General features: G+C 34.1%; 1 protein-coding gene across 1 annotated transcript in view; it reads right to left on the reverse strand.

Annotated features, from left to right (window-relative positions):
• The window catches only part of DPY19L2 (dpy-19 like 2), a 91,467-nt gene that overhangs the window by 60,346 nt on the left and 13,907 nt on the right, over nucleotides 1–17,214 (reverse strand). The window contains exons 5-9 of the mRNA XM_044246354.1: nucleotides 16,220–16,340; nucleotides 13,416–13,509; nucleotides 9,094–9,151; nucleotides 6,914–7,005; nucleotides 5,423–5,522 (exon numbers count right to left, since the gene is read on the reverse strand). Coding sequence (XP_044102289.1) covers nucleotides 5,423–5,522; nucleotides 6,914–7,005; nucleotides 9,094–9,151; nucleotides 13,416–13,509; nucleotides 16,220–16,340 — 465 coding nt within the window. The remainder of the gene's footprint in view (nucleotides 1–5,422; nucleotides 5,523–6,913; nucleotides 7,006–9,093; nucleotides 9,152–13,415; nucleotides 13,510–16,219; nucleotides 16,341–17,214) is intronic.

The raw sequence follows: 17,214 nt of genomic DNA on the forward strand, positions 1-17,214 counted from the left end.
CATTACACCATACACAAAATATAAACTTAAAATGGATGAAAGACTTCAACATGAGATAGGAATTCATCAAAATCCTAGAGGAGAACATAGGCAGCAACTTCTTCAACATCCGCCACAACAATTCCTTTCAAGACATGTCTCCAAAGGCAAAGGAAACAAATGCAAAAATGAGCTTTTTGGACTTCATCAAGATAAAAAGTTTCTGCACAGCAAAGGAAATAGTCAACAAAACAAAGAGGCAGCCCATGGAATGGGAGAAGATATTCGCAAATGACACTACAGACAAAGGGCTGATATCCAAGATCTGTAAAGAATTCCTCAAACTCAATACCCAAAAAACAGATAATCATGTCAAAAAATGGGCAGAAGGCATGAACAGACACTTCTCCAATGAAGAGACACATGAAAAAATGTTCATCATCATTAACCATCACGGGAATTCAAATCAAAACCACATTGAGATACCACCTTACACCAGTTAGAATGGCCAAAATTAACAAGATAGGAAGGAACAAATTTTGGAGGGGATGTGAAGAAAGGCGAACCTTCTTACGCTGTTGGTGGGAATGCAATTTGGTACAGCCACTTTGGAAAACAGTGTGGAGATTCCTCAAAAAATTAATAGTAGAGCTACCCTATGACCCTGCAATTGTACTACTGGGTATTTACCCCAAAGATACAGATGTAGTGAAAAGAAGGGCCATATGTACCCCAGTGTTCATAGCAGCAATAGCCACAATCACCAACTGCAGAAAAAGCCAAGATGCCCTTCAAAAGACGAATGGATAAAGAAGATATGGTCCATATATACAATGGAATATTATGCCTCACCAGACGAATACCCAACTTTTGTATCAACATGGATGGGACTGGAGGAGATTATCCTGAGTGAAGTAAGTCAAGCAGGGGAAGTCAATTATCATATGGTTTCACTTACCTGTGGAACATAAGGAATAACATGAAGGACATTAGAAGGAATGGAAAAGTGAACTGGGGGAAATTGGAGGGAGAGATGAACCATGGAAGACTGTAAACGTTGAGAAACAAACTGAGGGTTTCAGAGGGGAGGGGGTGGGGGTGACGGCTGAGCCTGGTGGTGGGTATTATGGGGGGGCACGTATTGCATGGAGCACTGGGTGTGATGCATCAACAATGAATCTTGGAACACTGAAAAAATAAAATTAAAAAAAAAAAACACAATGCTGTGTTATCTCATACTCATTAGGATGGCTATTATCAAAAAAACAAGCAACAATTAATAATGAAGATGTGGAAAAAAGGGAATTCTTTCACACAGTTGTTGCATATGCAAAACTGTGCAGCCACTATGGAAAACAGTATGAAGGTTCCTCAAAAAATACAAAACAGGGCACCTGGGTGGTTCAGTTAGTTAAGCGTCTTCTTTGGCTCAGGTCATGATCCCAAGGTCCTGGGATCAAGTCCCACATCAAGCTCCCTGTTCAGTGGGGAGTCTGTTTCTCCCTCCACTCTAACCGCCCTGCTATGATCTCTTTCTTTCTCTCTCACTCAAAAAAAAAAAATAATAATAATCTTTTTAAAAATTTTCTGTAAGAAAAATTAAAAATAGAACTATCCTATAATGCGGGAATCACATTTCTAGGTGTTTGATTCATTCCTATGTATTTAATTTTAAGAACTGAAAATAAAATCTTGAAGAGATCAGCATTCTTATGTTTGCTGTAGCACTATTTGTATCCAAGGTGTGGAAATAACCTAAGTCACACTCAGTGAATAAATTGATTAAAAATGTGTCATACACATACAACGGCCTATCATTAGCCTTAAAAAAGAGCTAAATCCTATAATATTGAACAATATGAATGAGGCATTATGTTAAGTGAAATAAGCTAGTTATAGGACAAATACTGCATGATTCCACTTTATGAGGTATCTAGAATAAGCAAACTCACAGAAGCACAGAATAGAATAGTGATAGCTAGGGAGGGCTGGGTGGAGAGGAAGAAATGGGAAGTTGTTGCTAATCAATGCATATACAATTTCAGTTATGCAGTATCAGTAAACTCTAGAGGTTGCACAACACTGTGCTTGTAGATAACAATACTGTACTCTACCTGCACTGATAAGTCTGTGAGGAGGCGATGTCTCAAGTTAAGTGTTCTTACTACACACACACAGATGCACTTAAAAAATTTTAAGACACATTATGTAAAAATAAAAAGAATGTTTAACAATTGTGCACATCATAATATTGATCAAAATATTTAAAATAATAATTTGCAGAACTAAAAGTAGATATCAACAGATCATTGGTGAAGTCGAAAATTTTAAGACATTCCTCCTCTAGTAAGTGAAACAAACAAAAATGGTAGATATATAAAAAAATTAATAGCAAAATTAACATATTTTGCCTAATTAACACATGTAGGACTAAATACCTAAAAATACAAAATACTCAATCTTTTAAAATGCAACAAAAATAGAAATTTGAATGTACTCTGTTATCTAATTGCTTTCTATATATGGAAACAAATCTAATGAAACATCTGTAAGATTTCTAAAAAATCTATGTAACATTATTGAATGAAATTAAGCAAGAACTAAATAAATAGATATATATCATTTTAATGGCCAGAAGACACACAATTTTAAAGATCTAAAAAAAACAACTCGGAAAGATTTTTTTTTACTGAAATGATCCTTTTTTTCCAAAATGAAAAGGAAAAAAATATGTATGGAACCTCCTGAGATTTCATCTAAATTTGGGGGGTGGAGGAGAAACAAGTCTAGAACACAGGCTTTAAGAGGCATCAGGAGAAAAAAAATGCAGTTGCTTTCTGCTTGTCTCCCAATGAATACAGTTCATTTAATAGAATAGCTGCAGTTTGTTAAAAGGAAGTTCATAAATTCACCTTGAGAAGAAAATTAATCTTGACGCTAATTATGAAAAATGTGTCATATAGGTACTTAAATAAGAAAGCAATTAGATAACACAGTGTACTCAGTTAATTATAGTTTTATAGTTTCACAAAAAGGTACAGAAATATTCTTCAAATGCATATTTATTTTATTAATGCTGCATGAAACCTGAAGGCATTTTAGCAAGGAAGTAAGGTAATTTAGCCAAGTGTATAACTTTCAATAGAGAAGAGTTCAAAGGCCTTAGAGTTGCAACAAAAAATAAATTGGAAAATGCTGGAGCTTTGCGATTGGACAGAACTTGATTTTAATTTAATCTTTGAGCCTTTGTGTCTTTATCTGTAATATCCATCTGACTGGACTCCTTGAGGATTAAATGAAATAAACTCTAATACTGAAGTATAGCATATGTTAGTTTTCTTTTCTTTCATAGAACAATATTGTTAGGATATCTAAGTCTAGACCACTGTCCTTAAGAATCACAAATAAGCCCTGGTTAAGAGAAACATTCATGGGTGAAAATTCTGCTCAGTTGCTGAAATGTTATTTTAATTGCTGGTTAAAAAGAGAGCCCTCTCATTTAGATACAAGTAACAGAGTCAACATTCTGCTGTGAAACTGTAGAAAATGGACTTTTCTTCTTCCCTCCAGATGAAGGTTTCAGCATGCTCTTGCAAATACTAGCCTCAAGGTGAGTAGGTCTGAGGGTGGGTGAATTTTTTTTTCCCAGAAAACAGAAAAGAGTTTTCAATCAGTTCAGCTCTTGGACCAATTCTGATCCTGAAATCAGAGCTGAGTGCATTGTGCATTGAAAACATAAAATTGAAACTGAACATAAAACTCTTCTGTATGCTAATTTTTGATTCCCTGTTATTTATACATAGAATTTAACAGAGATGGACCGTGAAGGCATTATGCTAAGTGAGGTAAGTTAGACAGAGAAAGACAAATACTATGGTATCACTTACATGTGGAATCTTAAAAAGCCTAACTTGTAGAAACAAAGAGTAGAATTGTGGTTATGAGGGGCTGAAGAGTGGGGGAATACAACAGACAGTGGACAGAGGGTCCAATTTGCAACTAGAAGATGGATAAGTTCTAGATATCTAACACAGAGCACAGTGATTATATTCAATGCTGTATTATACACTTCAAAGTTACTTAGAGACTAATTTTAAGTGCTCTCACCACAAAAAATATATAAGAGTTATGTGACCTAATAGATATATTTAACACTAAGGTGGTAATCATATTGAAATATAATAATGTATCAAATCAACATATTGTATATCTTAAACATACAAAATGTTGTCAATTACATCTCAATAATTAAAGAAAAGAACAAAGAAGAAAACTAAAAGCCTAGCACATCTTTTGAATGGAGAGAAAATCATTAAAGCAATATCAAAATTATCCAAACAGCTACTTAAACAGTCTCATTAGAACCAGTGGATTAATAAATGTGCTTGCAAGGAACTGACACACATTAGAAATCTATGTTGGCATGAGCAAATAATGGAAACCACAGACTTTCCATGTTACAACCTGGAAGGGCCAATTATAAGGAAGTAAAGCAGAGAGAATACTTTAAACATGCAGCACCAATTAAGTTGAATTTATAATTTAATTTTTGTAACTAACCAGCAGCACAAGTCTTCTTGGCACAATTTCTCACTGCCAATGGAGAACATTATTATTATCAGTGTTGGTTAATTAGGTGGAAAGGAGTTCTAACATGAAATTGGATATCATGAAATTTAATCAAAATTTTACTACTTTCCTAGCTCTGTTTCTTGCCATTAGCTACTTAGTTGTTTTGGGGAAACAGGACATGGCCTCAAATTCACCCAAGTAATGTCATGATTGAAGCTCTGAGAAATGGTGCCCGTAAAGACCCTATTCTTCAGACAAAAGAACCAACAGTTAGCTAGATTAGAAGCAGATACCCTTTACCATGAAGAGTAGGCTTGCCCTTACCATGTTGTGTAACTTTGCATCCAAAATGATTCCTAAGATAAAAGGAAGATCTACAGGCAAATATATAGAGATCATCTCAAATACAGACAAGAAAAACTTTGAATTAAATTAACAGGAAAAAGTCTTTTGCAGGTTGATCATTAAGATCTGCCTAGATAAACCAATACATTAATAGAATGTATATTTATATAATTTTTTAAAAAAATCATACACAGGGCGCCTGGGTGGCTCAGTGGGTTAAGCTGCTGCCTTCGGCTCAGGTCATGATCTCAGGGTCCTGGGATCGAGTCCCGCATCGGGCTCTCTGCTCAGCGGGGAGCCTGCTTCCCTCTCTCTCTCTCTGCCTGCCTCTCTGCCTACTGTGATCTCTCTCTGTCAAATAAATAAATAAAATCTTTAAAAAAAAAATCATACACATATACAAACTTTATAATTATTCCACATTTTGAAAATCTATTAGGGCAGAAACATAATGACATTATAAAACTCCTAAAAAACAACTAAGTACATCTTTCATTCAACTTAAATTAGTTTAAAATCATCTTACCTGTGTAAAAAGTATAAACTGAGCAAACTGCCAGGGAAGCATAAAAGCAACATTGGAAAAACATAGTGCAATAAAATGCCTTCTGTTATTGTTTGAGGTCCTTAATAGAGAAAATTGATACCGGTAAGTTTTACCATAAAAGTGATCTATCACTAAACAGAAAAACTAACTGAAAAATGATGAAATCTAACGACCACTTACCTTTGATGTAAGATAACAAAATACAGTTAAATTTAAAGCCCATTAAAAAGAACTGAATATAACTGGGTTACAAAAAACTTAGCATAAAACAATCTTACTTAGAGCTTTAAATATTGTAACTAGTTTATCAGTAAATAAGATATCTTAAACATTAAAGTTTCTTTTCCTTTCACTATGCATGATATTAGAAATTTAATACTCCAGCAATGTGGTCAGAAAATAGTGAGAACTGACCCTGCGTATCTCAAAATATGTAGCCTATACAAGCAGCAACAGTTTTACATACCACTGCTTTTAGATTTCAAAAAGCAATGAAGAAAATTCTAAGTGATGGTGCTATATTAAGTTAACAACTATGAGAACGTTTTAAAGAAAAAAATTAAAATAACGACTGAAAAAGAATTCTAAAATGCAGTTACAAACTACTGCATATTGAAGTTTAAACTGTCCAGTCTAGGGCGCCTGGGTGGCTCAGTGGGTTAAAGCCTCTGACTTCAGCTCAGGTCATGATCCCAGGGTCCTGGAATTGAGCCCCGCATCAGGCTCTCTGCTCAGCAAGGGATTTCCTTTCCCTTCCTCTGCCTGCCTCTCTGCCTACTTGTAATCTCTGTCTGTCAAATAAACAAATAAAATCTTAAAAAAATAAAAAATAAAAATATAAACTGTCCAGTCCGCAATGGAAAGATGTATCAATTAACCAACACCTTTTACCACAGATAGTTTTAGTGTCTTTTAGAATATGAAAAAAGAAATGTAAACATTTTGTGTAGATAATAAAACTGTATCTGTTCTTTTTTATAAAAGGTGTATTAGATTTTTGATAAATCCTTATACTATGATATATAAATTTTCAAATGAAAAAACTTAAATGTTCATATTGTTTAGTGATATTATCACAAAATATATTAAGTTCTCAGTTATCTTTTATTTACCAAACAAAGTGATTTTTGGCTAATCTACAGAGGTTATGTACTCAAGGCTACAATCCTAAATGTTGTAGTTAACGCATTTCATTCCATGAAACCCCAACTGGTCAGACTAAAATCACTTCCTAAAATTAGAAAATAAACCATCTTTCCAGGAATTTAGATCACTTAAAACGTGTAGTCTAGACTCAGTGGAAAGAAATTTTTTACATAGTAAATTTAGATTATTTTCTCAACTGTATACTCTATTTTAAAGTAACTAAAAGGGAAAACTAAATTTAATAATTATAACTTAATAGGTTGAAGTATATTTTAAGAAACTTAACTTATAATTTATTTATATTTATTTTATAAATAAAATTACCTGAGAATCAAAGTTAAAATGCACATCTGAAGTACAAGAAATGGATATGAAAAACTTTCCCGGAGAGGTGGTGTCCACATTACGCGGGTAGCCTGAAATCAATAAAATATTTACTTCATTTTATGTTCCATTGCAATAAATATTAATCTAAAAGTCATGAGCAGGCTGTTCAAATAATTTTAAAATGAGGCTCATTAGTTTCTGAATGCCTGGGATAGCTTCTCAGTTTCTGGAGCTCTCTTAGTGGGCATATAGGCATTAGGTAGAGCCATTAACTAGCAAGACCAGACACAAGAACGCCAGATATAAGAAAACCTAAAAGACAAAAAAAGGTGGTAGTTACAGGAGTGATGAGGATTTTGGAAATGAAAAACCAGATCCACATTTCAGCTCTGCACTGAGGACTCTGGCATCCCAGGGCTTTGGCATGTATGTATGCCCAGAAAAAAATCTAACCGGGTATCACTTAGGGCATTCAAAAACACCAAGAGAGTTCATACATAACAAGTTTAATGAGTATAGACACACACTACAAGTAATTAAGACTGTCTCTGAATTTGCGAAATATGCCTTTAAAAGAGTTAACTGTAAATTTCTAAAAACAACTGAAAGTATTTTGAAATCACTAATGTGATACATAAATGAAAGTACTGACACTTCATATAGACTTTAAAACTAATTATTTCTAAAATGTAAGTGATAATACTATAAAAGTATTTTTTATAAAGGTTTTATTTATTTGACAGAGAGAGACACAGTGAGAGAGGGAACACAAGCAGGGGAAGTGGGAGAGGGAGAAGCAGGCTTCCCACTGAGCAGAGAGCCTAATGCGGGGCTTGATCCCAGGACTTTAGGATCATGACCTGAGCCGAGGGCAGACGCTTAACGACTGAGCCACCCAGGAGCCCCGAGAATACTATAAAAGTTTTATATCAATAATTCGAAAATTCTAGAAAGAAGTAAAACTCTTATAAGCTCATATTACTCCTCTTCCAAGAAACCAAAACTAAATTTTAAAAGATGAATTATGGTATGTATAAGAAAGTTAATTCATCTGGCATACTCAAAGAAAAGATTATGTCTTTATATGAACATATTGGTAAATAACAATGCATTTGCTTAAGTTTATATTTATGTATGTATAATTTCTTTGATTCCTTTGCCTAAATGATTTTCTAAAATTCACCAATTATTTACCTTTCCTAGAAGTAATGGATAAAAACTTCAATCCTATGTAACCCATGCCACAACATATTACATATTTTGTTTTCAAAAGCTAGTAGTCATACTCTCACTTTTCACTGCCACATCTCATCCCCAAACAGGATCTGGCACAGGTTACATATTCAGTATATTGCTGAATGAATCTAACATATTCTAAATAAGTTTCTATGAGTTCTTTGCAGGTGAACTATATCCCATTTGACTGGGTTAGTAAATTTCTATTTTGAGTTCATCATGTTGTATAATTGTAATTGAAAAGGCAGCATGATGTAATAGTAGGAAGCAAGGTTTTAGAGACAGACAGATGGAGAACTGAAACTCAGTTTCACTAGATTTTGAATTTGGAATCTTGTATGAGTAACATAACAACTATAAATTTCAATTTCGTATCTTCTACTCATAAGGATAATAACCACCTTCCATAAAAGTGTGGTAGGAGGGGGCGCCTGGGTGGCTCAGTGGGTTAAAGCCGCTGCCTTCGGCTCAGGTCGTGACCTCAGGGTCCTGGGATCGAGCCCCACATCAGGCTCTCTGCTCGGCGGGGAGCCTGCTTCCTCCCTCTCTCTCTGCCTGCCTCTCTGCCTACTTGTGATCTCTGACTGTCAAATAAATAAAAAAAAATTTAAAAAAAAAAAAAAAGTGTGGTAGGAGTAAATGAGATAATGTTTTATATAAAGTCCCTGAACTCAACAGGTAGGTACAGTATTTCCTTTTTCAACAAAATACAGTATCTGGTTTTTCTACAAAATATAGGTACACTAAAAATCAGGCAAGATATTTCACATCATAAATTCTAATTATGTAAAGATGTGGATGAACATGATTAAAATATGACTATTAACATAAAATATTGCTAAGTCCTAAGTAACATTCAATTATATATTGTATTGATGAATATATTTCCTTGTTCCTATACAGCCCCTTCTATCTTAAAAATTATTTTCTAGAAAACACACCTCTCCGTGGTTGAAAAAGTAGCACAAAACTGTAATTAGACCTCCAAGTTGAGTCCCACTGTTAAAAAAAGAGTATACATTAATAATTAATAAAATATAGTGTTTTACAAAATTACCTTAGATTTTAAAGTCATATTTAAATGCTATAGTACTAAACCATATAAAATAATGCCAAAATTTCAGAAATATGCATGTAAAGTTTTAATCTTGAATGTATAAGTATACAAAGTATACATATAAAGTAATCTGAATTTTATAATTTGTTGTATTTAAAAGGGGAACCCTCTTACACTCTTGGTGGGAATGCAAGTTGATGCAATCACTTTGGAAAACAGCATGGAGGTTCCTTAAGAAATTAAAATAGAGCTACCCTATGACACTCCAACTGCACTACTGGATATTTACCCCAAAGATACAGATGTAGTGAAAAGAAGGGCCATCTGTACCCCAATGTTCATAGCAGCAATGGCCAAAGTAGCCAAATGGTGGAAAGAACCAAGATGCCCTTCCACGGACAAATGGATAAAGAAGATATGGTCCATATATACTATAGAGTATTATGCATCCATCAGAAAGGATAAATACCCAACTTTTGTATCAACATGGATGGGACTAGAGAAGATTATGCAGAGTGAAATAAATCTAGCAGAGAAAGTCAATTATCCTATGGTTTCACTTACTTGTGGAGCATAAGGAATAACATGGAGGACATGAGGAGGAGAGGAGAAGTTTGGGGGAAATTGGAGGGGGAGATGAACCATGAGAGACTGTGGACTCTGAGAAACAAACTGAGGTTCTTGGAAGGGAGGGGGTAGGGGATGGGTGAGCCTGGTGGTGGGTATTATGGGGGGCACGTACTACATGGAGCACTGAGTGTGGTGTATAAACAATGAATCTTAGAACACTGAAAAAAGAAAAGAAAATGATTTCTTAAAGTTGCCTTTTCTTCGGATGTTGTCATCACTGTATCCACAGCTTCACACTTGGAAGATAATAAATACCCCATGAATGATGGGCCCTTCAGAGAGCCACTATCCTGATTTTTGTGATTATTAACATAACCACATCTATACACATATAGATACTATGATTTAATCATTCTTAAACTTTATACAAATGGAAGATGCATCTTTTAAATTTGTGCTTACCTTCATCATTCAACACTATGTTGTTAAGATTTGTCCATGTTGATGTGTGTAGCTATAACTCACTCATTCTCAATACTGTATAGTATTCCACTGTATTAACGAACTATAATGTGTACATTTCTTTGTTGGTAGACATTTGAGTTGTTTCCAGTTTGCAGCTATTACAAACTATGCTGTTATATTCTTGTACATACTTCCTGGTGTATATGTACAAAGTTTCTTAGGCATATGTATACTTACATATCTATATGTATTAGTATTATTGACACACAACGTTACAGTAGTTTCAGGTATGCAACATAACGACTCAACATCTCTATACTTATGCTATGTTCCCAAGTGTAGTTACCACCTGCCACCACATAATGCTATTACAATGCTATGGACTATATTCCCTATGCTGTACCTTTCCTCCCTGTGACTTATTCATTCCATAACTGGACGCCTGTATCTCTCACTCCCCCTCCGCTATTTTGCTCATCCCCACTCCCTTCCCCAGTGGCAACCACCAAGTTTGTTTCCTTTATTTATAAGTCTATAAACTTATAAATAAATGGGAATTGCAGAGTTAGAAGATATCTACATCTTCAACTCTACTAAATTATGCACCGTTTTCCCAAAATAATTCTACTAATTTATATGTCCATCTGCCATGGATAAAGGTTCCTTTTGCCAATCTAGTACATATAAAGTAGTACGTCATGGTTTAAATTTGTATGCTTCTGATAATTAGTGATGGTGGTCAACTTTACAAATGTTTATTGGCAATTTGGAATTCTTCTGGTATATGTCTGATCACAAATATTTTGTGTACTTTTCTATTGGGTTGTCCGTCTTCTTAGTCTTTGCCTACCCTCTAGAATATATATTCCATGAGGACAGAGATTGTTTGTATTCCTGGCACCTAGAGTAGTGATTCTGGTCACAGTAAGCATTAAATAAATTAATTAAATCATTGAATTAATGACTGTAATGTCTGGATACCATGTTGGGTATATACTTTGCAATGTTTTCCCAGTCTGTGGCGTATCTTTTCATTGTATAGTATCTTGAGGATCTTAAATTCTTCCTACTACCAAATTTATTAGTTTTTTTCTTCATGGCAAAACTTTTCTTAAGTTTTCTTAAGTTTAAAAGAATCTTTTCTTACCTCAAGTTGCTGGTATTCTTCCATATAACATTCTAAGCATTTTATAATTTTGTCTTTTGTATTTTTTAATCTAACTAGAATTTAATTTCCAGATAGTTCTAACTTCTCTTTGTTTCTTATGATCTTCCAATTATTCCAGCAGCATTTATTGAGAAACTGTTCTTTACCTACTGATGTGCAATATCCACCCTATCATATACCAAGTGTTTTTAAATGGGACAAGTGTTTTTGAGATCTGCTTTATTCCACTGATCTACTTGTCTAATCCCTATGCCACAATCACATTGCCTTATTTATATCAGTTTTATAATACAGAAATGATTACTAAAGCTAGTCCTTCTATCTTGCTCAGAATGTCTCCATTATTTTAAGCCCTTTGTATTTCTGAACAATTTAAAAATTGGTATTTACCAAGGCAAAGAAAATTGGCAATGCATTGAATCTACAAATCAATACAAATAACTCTCAACTTTTAAATACTGTCTTCTAATCCATGAATTATTTATAGTTAGTTATATCTCCATTTATTTAGATCTTCCTAAAAGTCTCTCAATAAAGTTCTACAATTTTCCCAAAGAGGAAAAAGAGGTCATATATATTTCTTGTCAGATATTTATCAAAAACTTTATGCTTTCAATACTTTTCTAAATGACATCCTTTTAAATTTTCACTTAAAAAACAAAGTATAGATTTATATTGTCTGCATACTAATTTTTGTATTCAGTAAAATTTTAAATTCTTATTATTTTAATACTTTATCCATAGTTTCTTTTGAATTTTCTACATAAAAGCATGTGATCTGCTTTTAAGGACAGACACTTGTTTCTTTTTTTCTAGCTTTCCAGTCTTTATACTTACTACTACTTTTTCTTGACTTACTGTGCTAGATAGGATACCTGGTACAATGTTGCAATGTCACAATTTTTTATTGGTACTATGCTAGTATTGTTATGCTGAAAACTTCCTAAAACAAGAAGTGTATATATACATTAATGGCTATATAGACATAAACCCTACAAAAACCCAATATGAAAACTCAATACTTACTGAAAGATTAGATCTTGATTTTTAACTTTAAATGTTGTGCAGTTCAAGAATAACATTATAAAGAAAGCTGATGATCAGTTAGGAATATATTCTGCTGCAAGAAACAAAACCTAACAAAAGTGGCTTAACTAACATGGATGTTTATTATATCATTCAACAAGAAAATGAAAGGTAAGTATCTGTTGGCACTGGTTCAGCAGCACAAGGACATTAGGGCAGACTTATGTTATGTTTATGGCCTTTCCCTCATGGGAAAAGATGACTGCAGCAGCTCTAGGTATAACACACTTAAGTTCAAAAGCAGGAGACAGAGAAGGGGCAACAGAAATCTGTCCTTTTGTGAGACAGACAAATGCTTTCCTAGGTGTAAACATGACCGATTTCACCATATTTTTCACTGGAAAAACTAGCTCATATGCCTATCTCAAGAAACAATGGAGAGTGGGATGCAAAATACATGATTGTCATAATTAACTTTAGCCTATCATCCGAGACTGGACACATTGCTACCCCAAACCAAATTGTGCTACTATTAACAACAAAGACAGGCTATCAAATATAAGTGTCTGCTACAGTGATACACATTTTCCTTTACTGCTTTCTTAATTTCACGTGTACAGACATTAAAATTAGAAATACCCTGCCACTAATACCAACCAAAGATTGCCCTAACATTATAATAATTTTACATATTGTCTAGAAGTATTCTCATTAAAAACTTTGTTAAGGAATCTTAGATCTAATCTTTTTAATTAGTTTAAAAAAAAATCCCCACAAAGGTAAGAGAGAGGCCTTTAAGATATTTTAGTGACAGCTCTAGTTTCTGATTGCATGACATTAGCTAAGTTTCTGAAAAAATAAATTTATAAAATTTCCTATTAATCAATTAATCTCATAACTATCCTCATCATTTAATCAGAAAATGGCAGCCAGTCCTTATAAGCCCACTGAAATATCTCTTAATACAGTAATCTTACCTCAGGTATGCACCATATAAGAAGAACAATCCCATCATTATTCCATTTAAAATAAAAATCACAGCAACATAAAAGCAAGCAGGGTCTCCCAATCCTTTAAAAAGACACAGATTATTCAGTATTTAATGAATAAAAGACTATAAAGCAATCGGGCATAATTATCTCAGTGCTTTGTAATCAAGGGTTCATGAACTTGCTGAAAACATTTGCTGTTCAGAGTGCTGAGCAGCACTCTATTTAATAGATACATTAGTACTTTCCCCTCACCTAAGGTATTATTATACTGTAATGATTAGTTGGTGCTTCACTTTGTTTAGGTGATGCTATTGTTCAGTGTCTAGAACTCTCTGTGGAGTCACTGCATGCATTACAGGAGAAAACCTACTGCATTATTTTTATCCTTTGCTAGGTTTTAGGATGAATAAGATATGGCCCCTAACGTCAAGGAGCACGTTTAGTCTACATGAGATGACCTAGTTATTTGATCCATTACTATGTATGGACAAACCTTAATTCTTAATATATCCCATGTATAAACCTGTGTGTGTGTGTGTAAGAAAATACTCTTATTACTGAATGAGATAACAGAACACAGAAAATTTAAATAGCTTGCTAAAAATTATTCAGGTGTAACTGATAGAGCCAAGATCTGAAGGCTGGCTTTTGTGATTCCTTCTACTTCTCTGACCATTCCTTTTCAATCTGTTGTAATAACTTCATGACACACCACCCCTCTTCCCTGTTGGATCACCTTAAGTTCTGTCATAGGCCCTCTTCTTTTCTTGGTCTGCATATTCTCCTTAAAAAATTCTTTAAAAATATTTTTACTTATTTTATTTAAATTCAATCAGTTAACACATAGTGTATCATTATTTCAGTTGTAGAGTTCAGTAATTTATCAGTTGCATATTAACACCCAACGCTTATTATATCACGTGCCCTCATTAATGTCCATTACCCAGGTAACCCATCTCTTCCACCTCTCCTCCAGCAACCCTCAGTTAATTTCCTATAGTCAAGAGTCTCTTAAGAGGGTTTGTCTCCCTCTCTGATTTTGTCTTGGTTTATTTTTCTCTCTCTTCCCCTTCTGATACTCTGTTTTGTTTCTAAAATTCTACACATGAATGAAACCATATGATAATAGTCTTTCTCTGATTGACTTATTTTGTTCAGCATAATACCCTCCAGTTCCATTCATGTTGATGGAAATGGTAAGATGTCATCCTTTTTGATAGCTGAGTAATATTTCATTGTATATATATATTTATATATATACACTATATCTTCTTTATCCATTCATCCGTCAGTGGACATCTGGGCTCTTTCCATAGTTTGGCTATTGTGGACATTGCTACTATAAACACTGGGGTGCAGGTGCCCGTTTGGATCACAACATTTGTGTTTTTTGGGTAAATACCTAGTAGTGCAATTGCTGGGTCATAGGGTAGCTCTATTTTCAACTTCTTGAGGAACACCCATACTATCTTTCAGAGTGACTGCACCAGCTTTCATTCTTACTAGCAGTGTAACAAGGTTCCCTTTCTCCACATCCCTGCCAACATTTATTTCCTGACTTGTTAGTTTTAGCCACTCTCCACAATGTAGGAATAGAGGAAACATACCTCAATATCATAAAAGCCATATATGAAATGCTTTCCACAGAAGATATCATTCTCAATGAAGAAAAACTGAGAGCTTTTCCCCTAAGGTCAGGAACACGATAGGGATGTCTACTCTCACCACTGCTGTTCAAAATAGTACTAGAAGCCCTAGCTTCAGCAATCAGACAACAGAAGAAATAAAGGGCATCCAAATTGGAAAAGAAGAAGTAAAACTCTCTCTCTTCACAGATAATGTGCTTTACGTAGAAACCCCAAAGACTCCATCCAAAAATTGCCAGGTCTCATACGAGAAACCTTAAGGAAGTTCTTATACTTCCAAGGCTCCAATGATCATCTGTACACAGATGACTCCAGGTTTGGAGTCAGACCAGAACTTTCTTCTTTCTATATGTGTCCAAGCAGGTGAGGTGGTCTCTTGACATTTCCACTTTGGAGGTCTCCCAGGTACTTCAAACTACTGTAGCAATTCAAACCTGCTACTTTTAAAATGCCTTTACCATTTGAAGAAACTCAATTACTTAAGCCAGAAACCAGTGTTACATGACTTCACCCTCCTTCCCCTCTCTCAACAATTGATTACCAAATCTTGTCAATTCTGCTTCTAAAATCTCCCAAATATCTGCATTTCCCAGTTATTTGTCCTGCAGTCAGCTGCTGAGAGCATACCAGTCTCCCCTCTGTTATCACTGAACCCACTTTTGTCTTTTACTAATATCTTTTCCATATATCTGGCAAAATAATGTTTTTAAAATACTAACTTGTGAAAATTCCTCAATGAATGAGAAAATCCTTAGCCTGCAAATGGCTTTCCCTTTTCTGACCCTCACTTACATGCCCGGTATCGTTTCACATTTTTCCCTCTTTCTCTGCACACAGAAGTCTAGCCTTTTTTCAATTTTCTCTCATCTTGGGACTTCTGAATATTTTTGTTCCTGTTCTTTAGATACTTCTCCCTTACTGCTAACCTTAACAACCTCATTTTCTTACTTGTAATATCCATCACAAGTATAACTACCAATCCTCTTCTTATGTGTAAACTCTATGAGGGTGAGGTCCGTGTCTACCTGGGTCAACCTGATCCCAAGAGCAAATACTAACCTATCACTTTGTAACAACTTAATATCATATATGTACATATATACAATTAATGACAAAAAAGCAACATTTTAGAAAGAAACGTGCCTTCACAGCTTTGAACTTCATTTAAAGGTTCTACTCTGGTGACATTCCAGCAGGTCTTAGCTTCTAGCCCAAATAAATTCATTATTCCCACAAATATGCGATACCAGAAGGCTATAATCACCTACAAAGACAAAAACAAAAAGAGGTGATAGAAGAAAAGATCCTATCTTCATAATAATTTTTCCAAAATACTATTTTATAATGGTTTCCTTTGACATTATAAATTTTGACAAGATTATTTAAAACATTTCACTTGGAAAACCATCATTTAAAAATTATATATATATATATATATATATATATATATACATAAACACACACACACAATAAACTAAAGTTATATATTACTAATTAGTGAATTAGTGAACATCTACAAAAATTTGTTATGATCACCATCTCTGCAATATATTCTTGTCATCAATTCTATAACATAAATAACAGTAGCTATAAAATAGGTAAATAGCATATAATTAAAACATGATGGTGATTAACAGAAAAATACAATGATTTACAGGAATATTTCATAACATTTCATTTATTGAATTTATTTGCTATGCAGACTAAAAAATATAAAACCAACTGCATATGGAATAATAGCTCCTGTGCCCATTACAACTTTGACCAAACAGGTTTAATTAACTGATTCTTCCCATTCTGCAAACCACTTTGTGAAGTTTAAAGAAAAGGGAAAAGAACAATAACAGAAAACAACAAACAAAATGCTCATGCCTAGGAGATGTGGGAAAAATTTATAGATTTGGGAAAAATAATGCAAGATCATTAGGAAAAGAATAAAAAATAAAATAAAAATAGAGTTCAAAGTGAAAGCGAAAACCACCCAGCACTATTTTTTTTTTTTTAGTTTGGTCTTTTTTTTTTCCAATTTATTTATTTTCAGAAAAACATTATTCATTATTTTTTCACCACACCCAGTGCTCCATGCAAGCCGTGCCCTCTATAATACCCACCACCTGGTACCCCAACCTCCCACCCCC

The sequence above is a fragment of the Neovison vison genome, chromosome 4 (assembly GCF_020171115.1).
Source record: "Neovison vison isolate M4711 chromosome 4, ASM_NN_V1, whole genome shotgun sequence".
Classification (NCBI taxonomy): Eukaryota; Metazoa; Chordata; class Mammalia; order Carnivora; family Mustelidae; genus Neogale; species Neogale vison.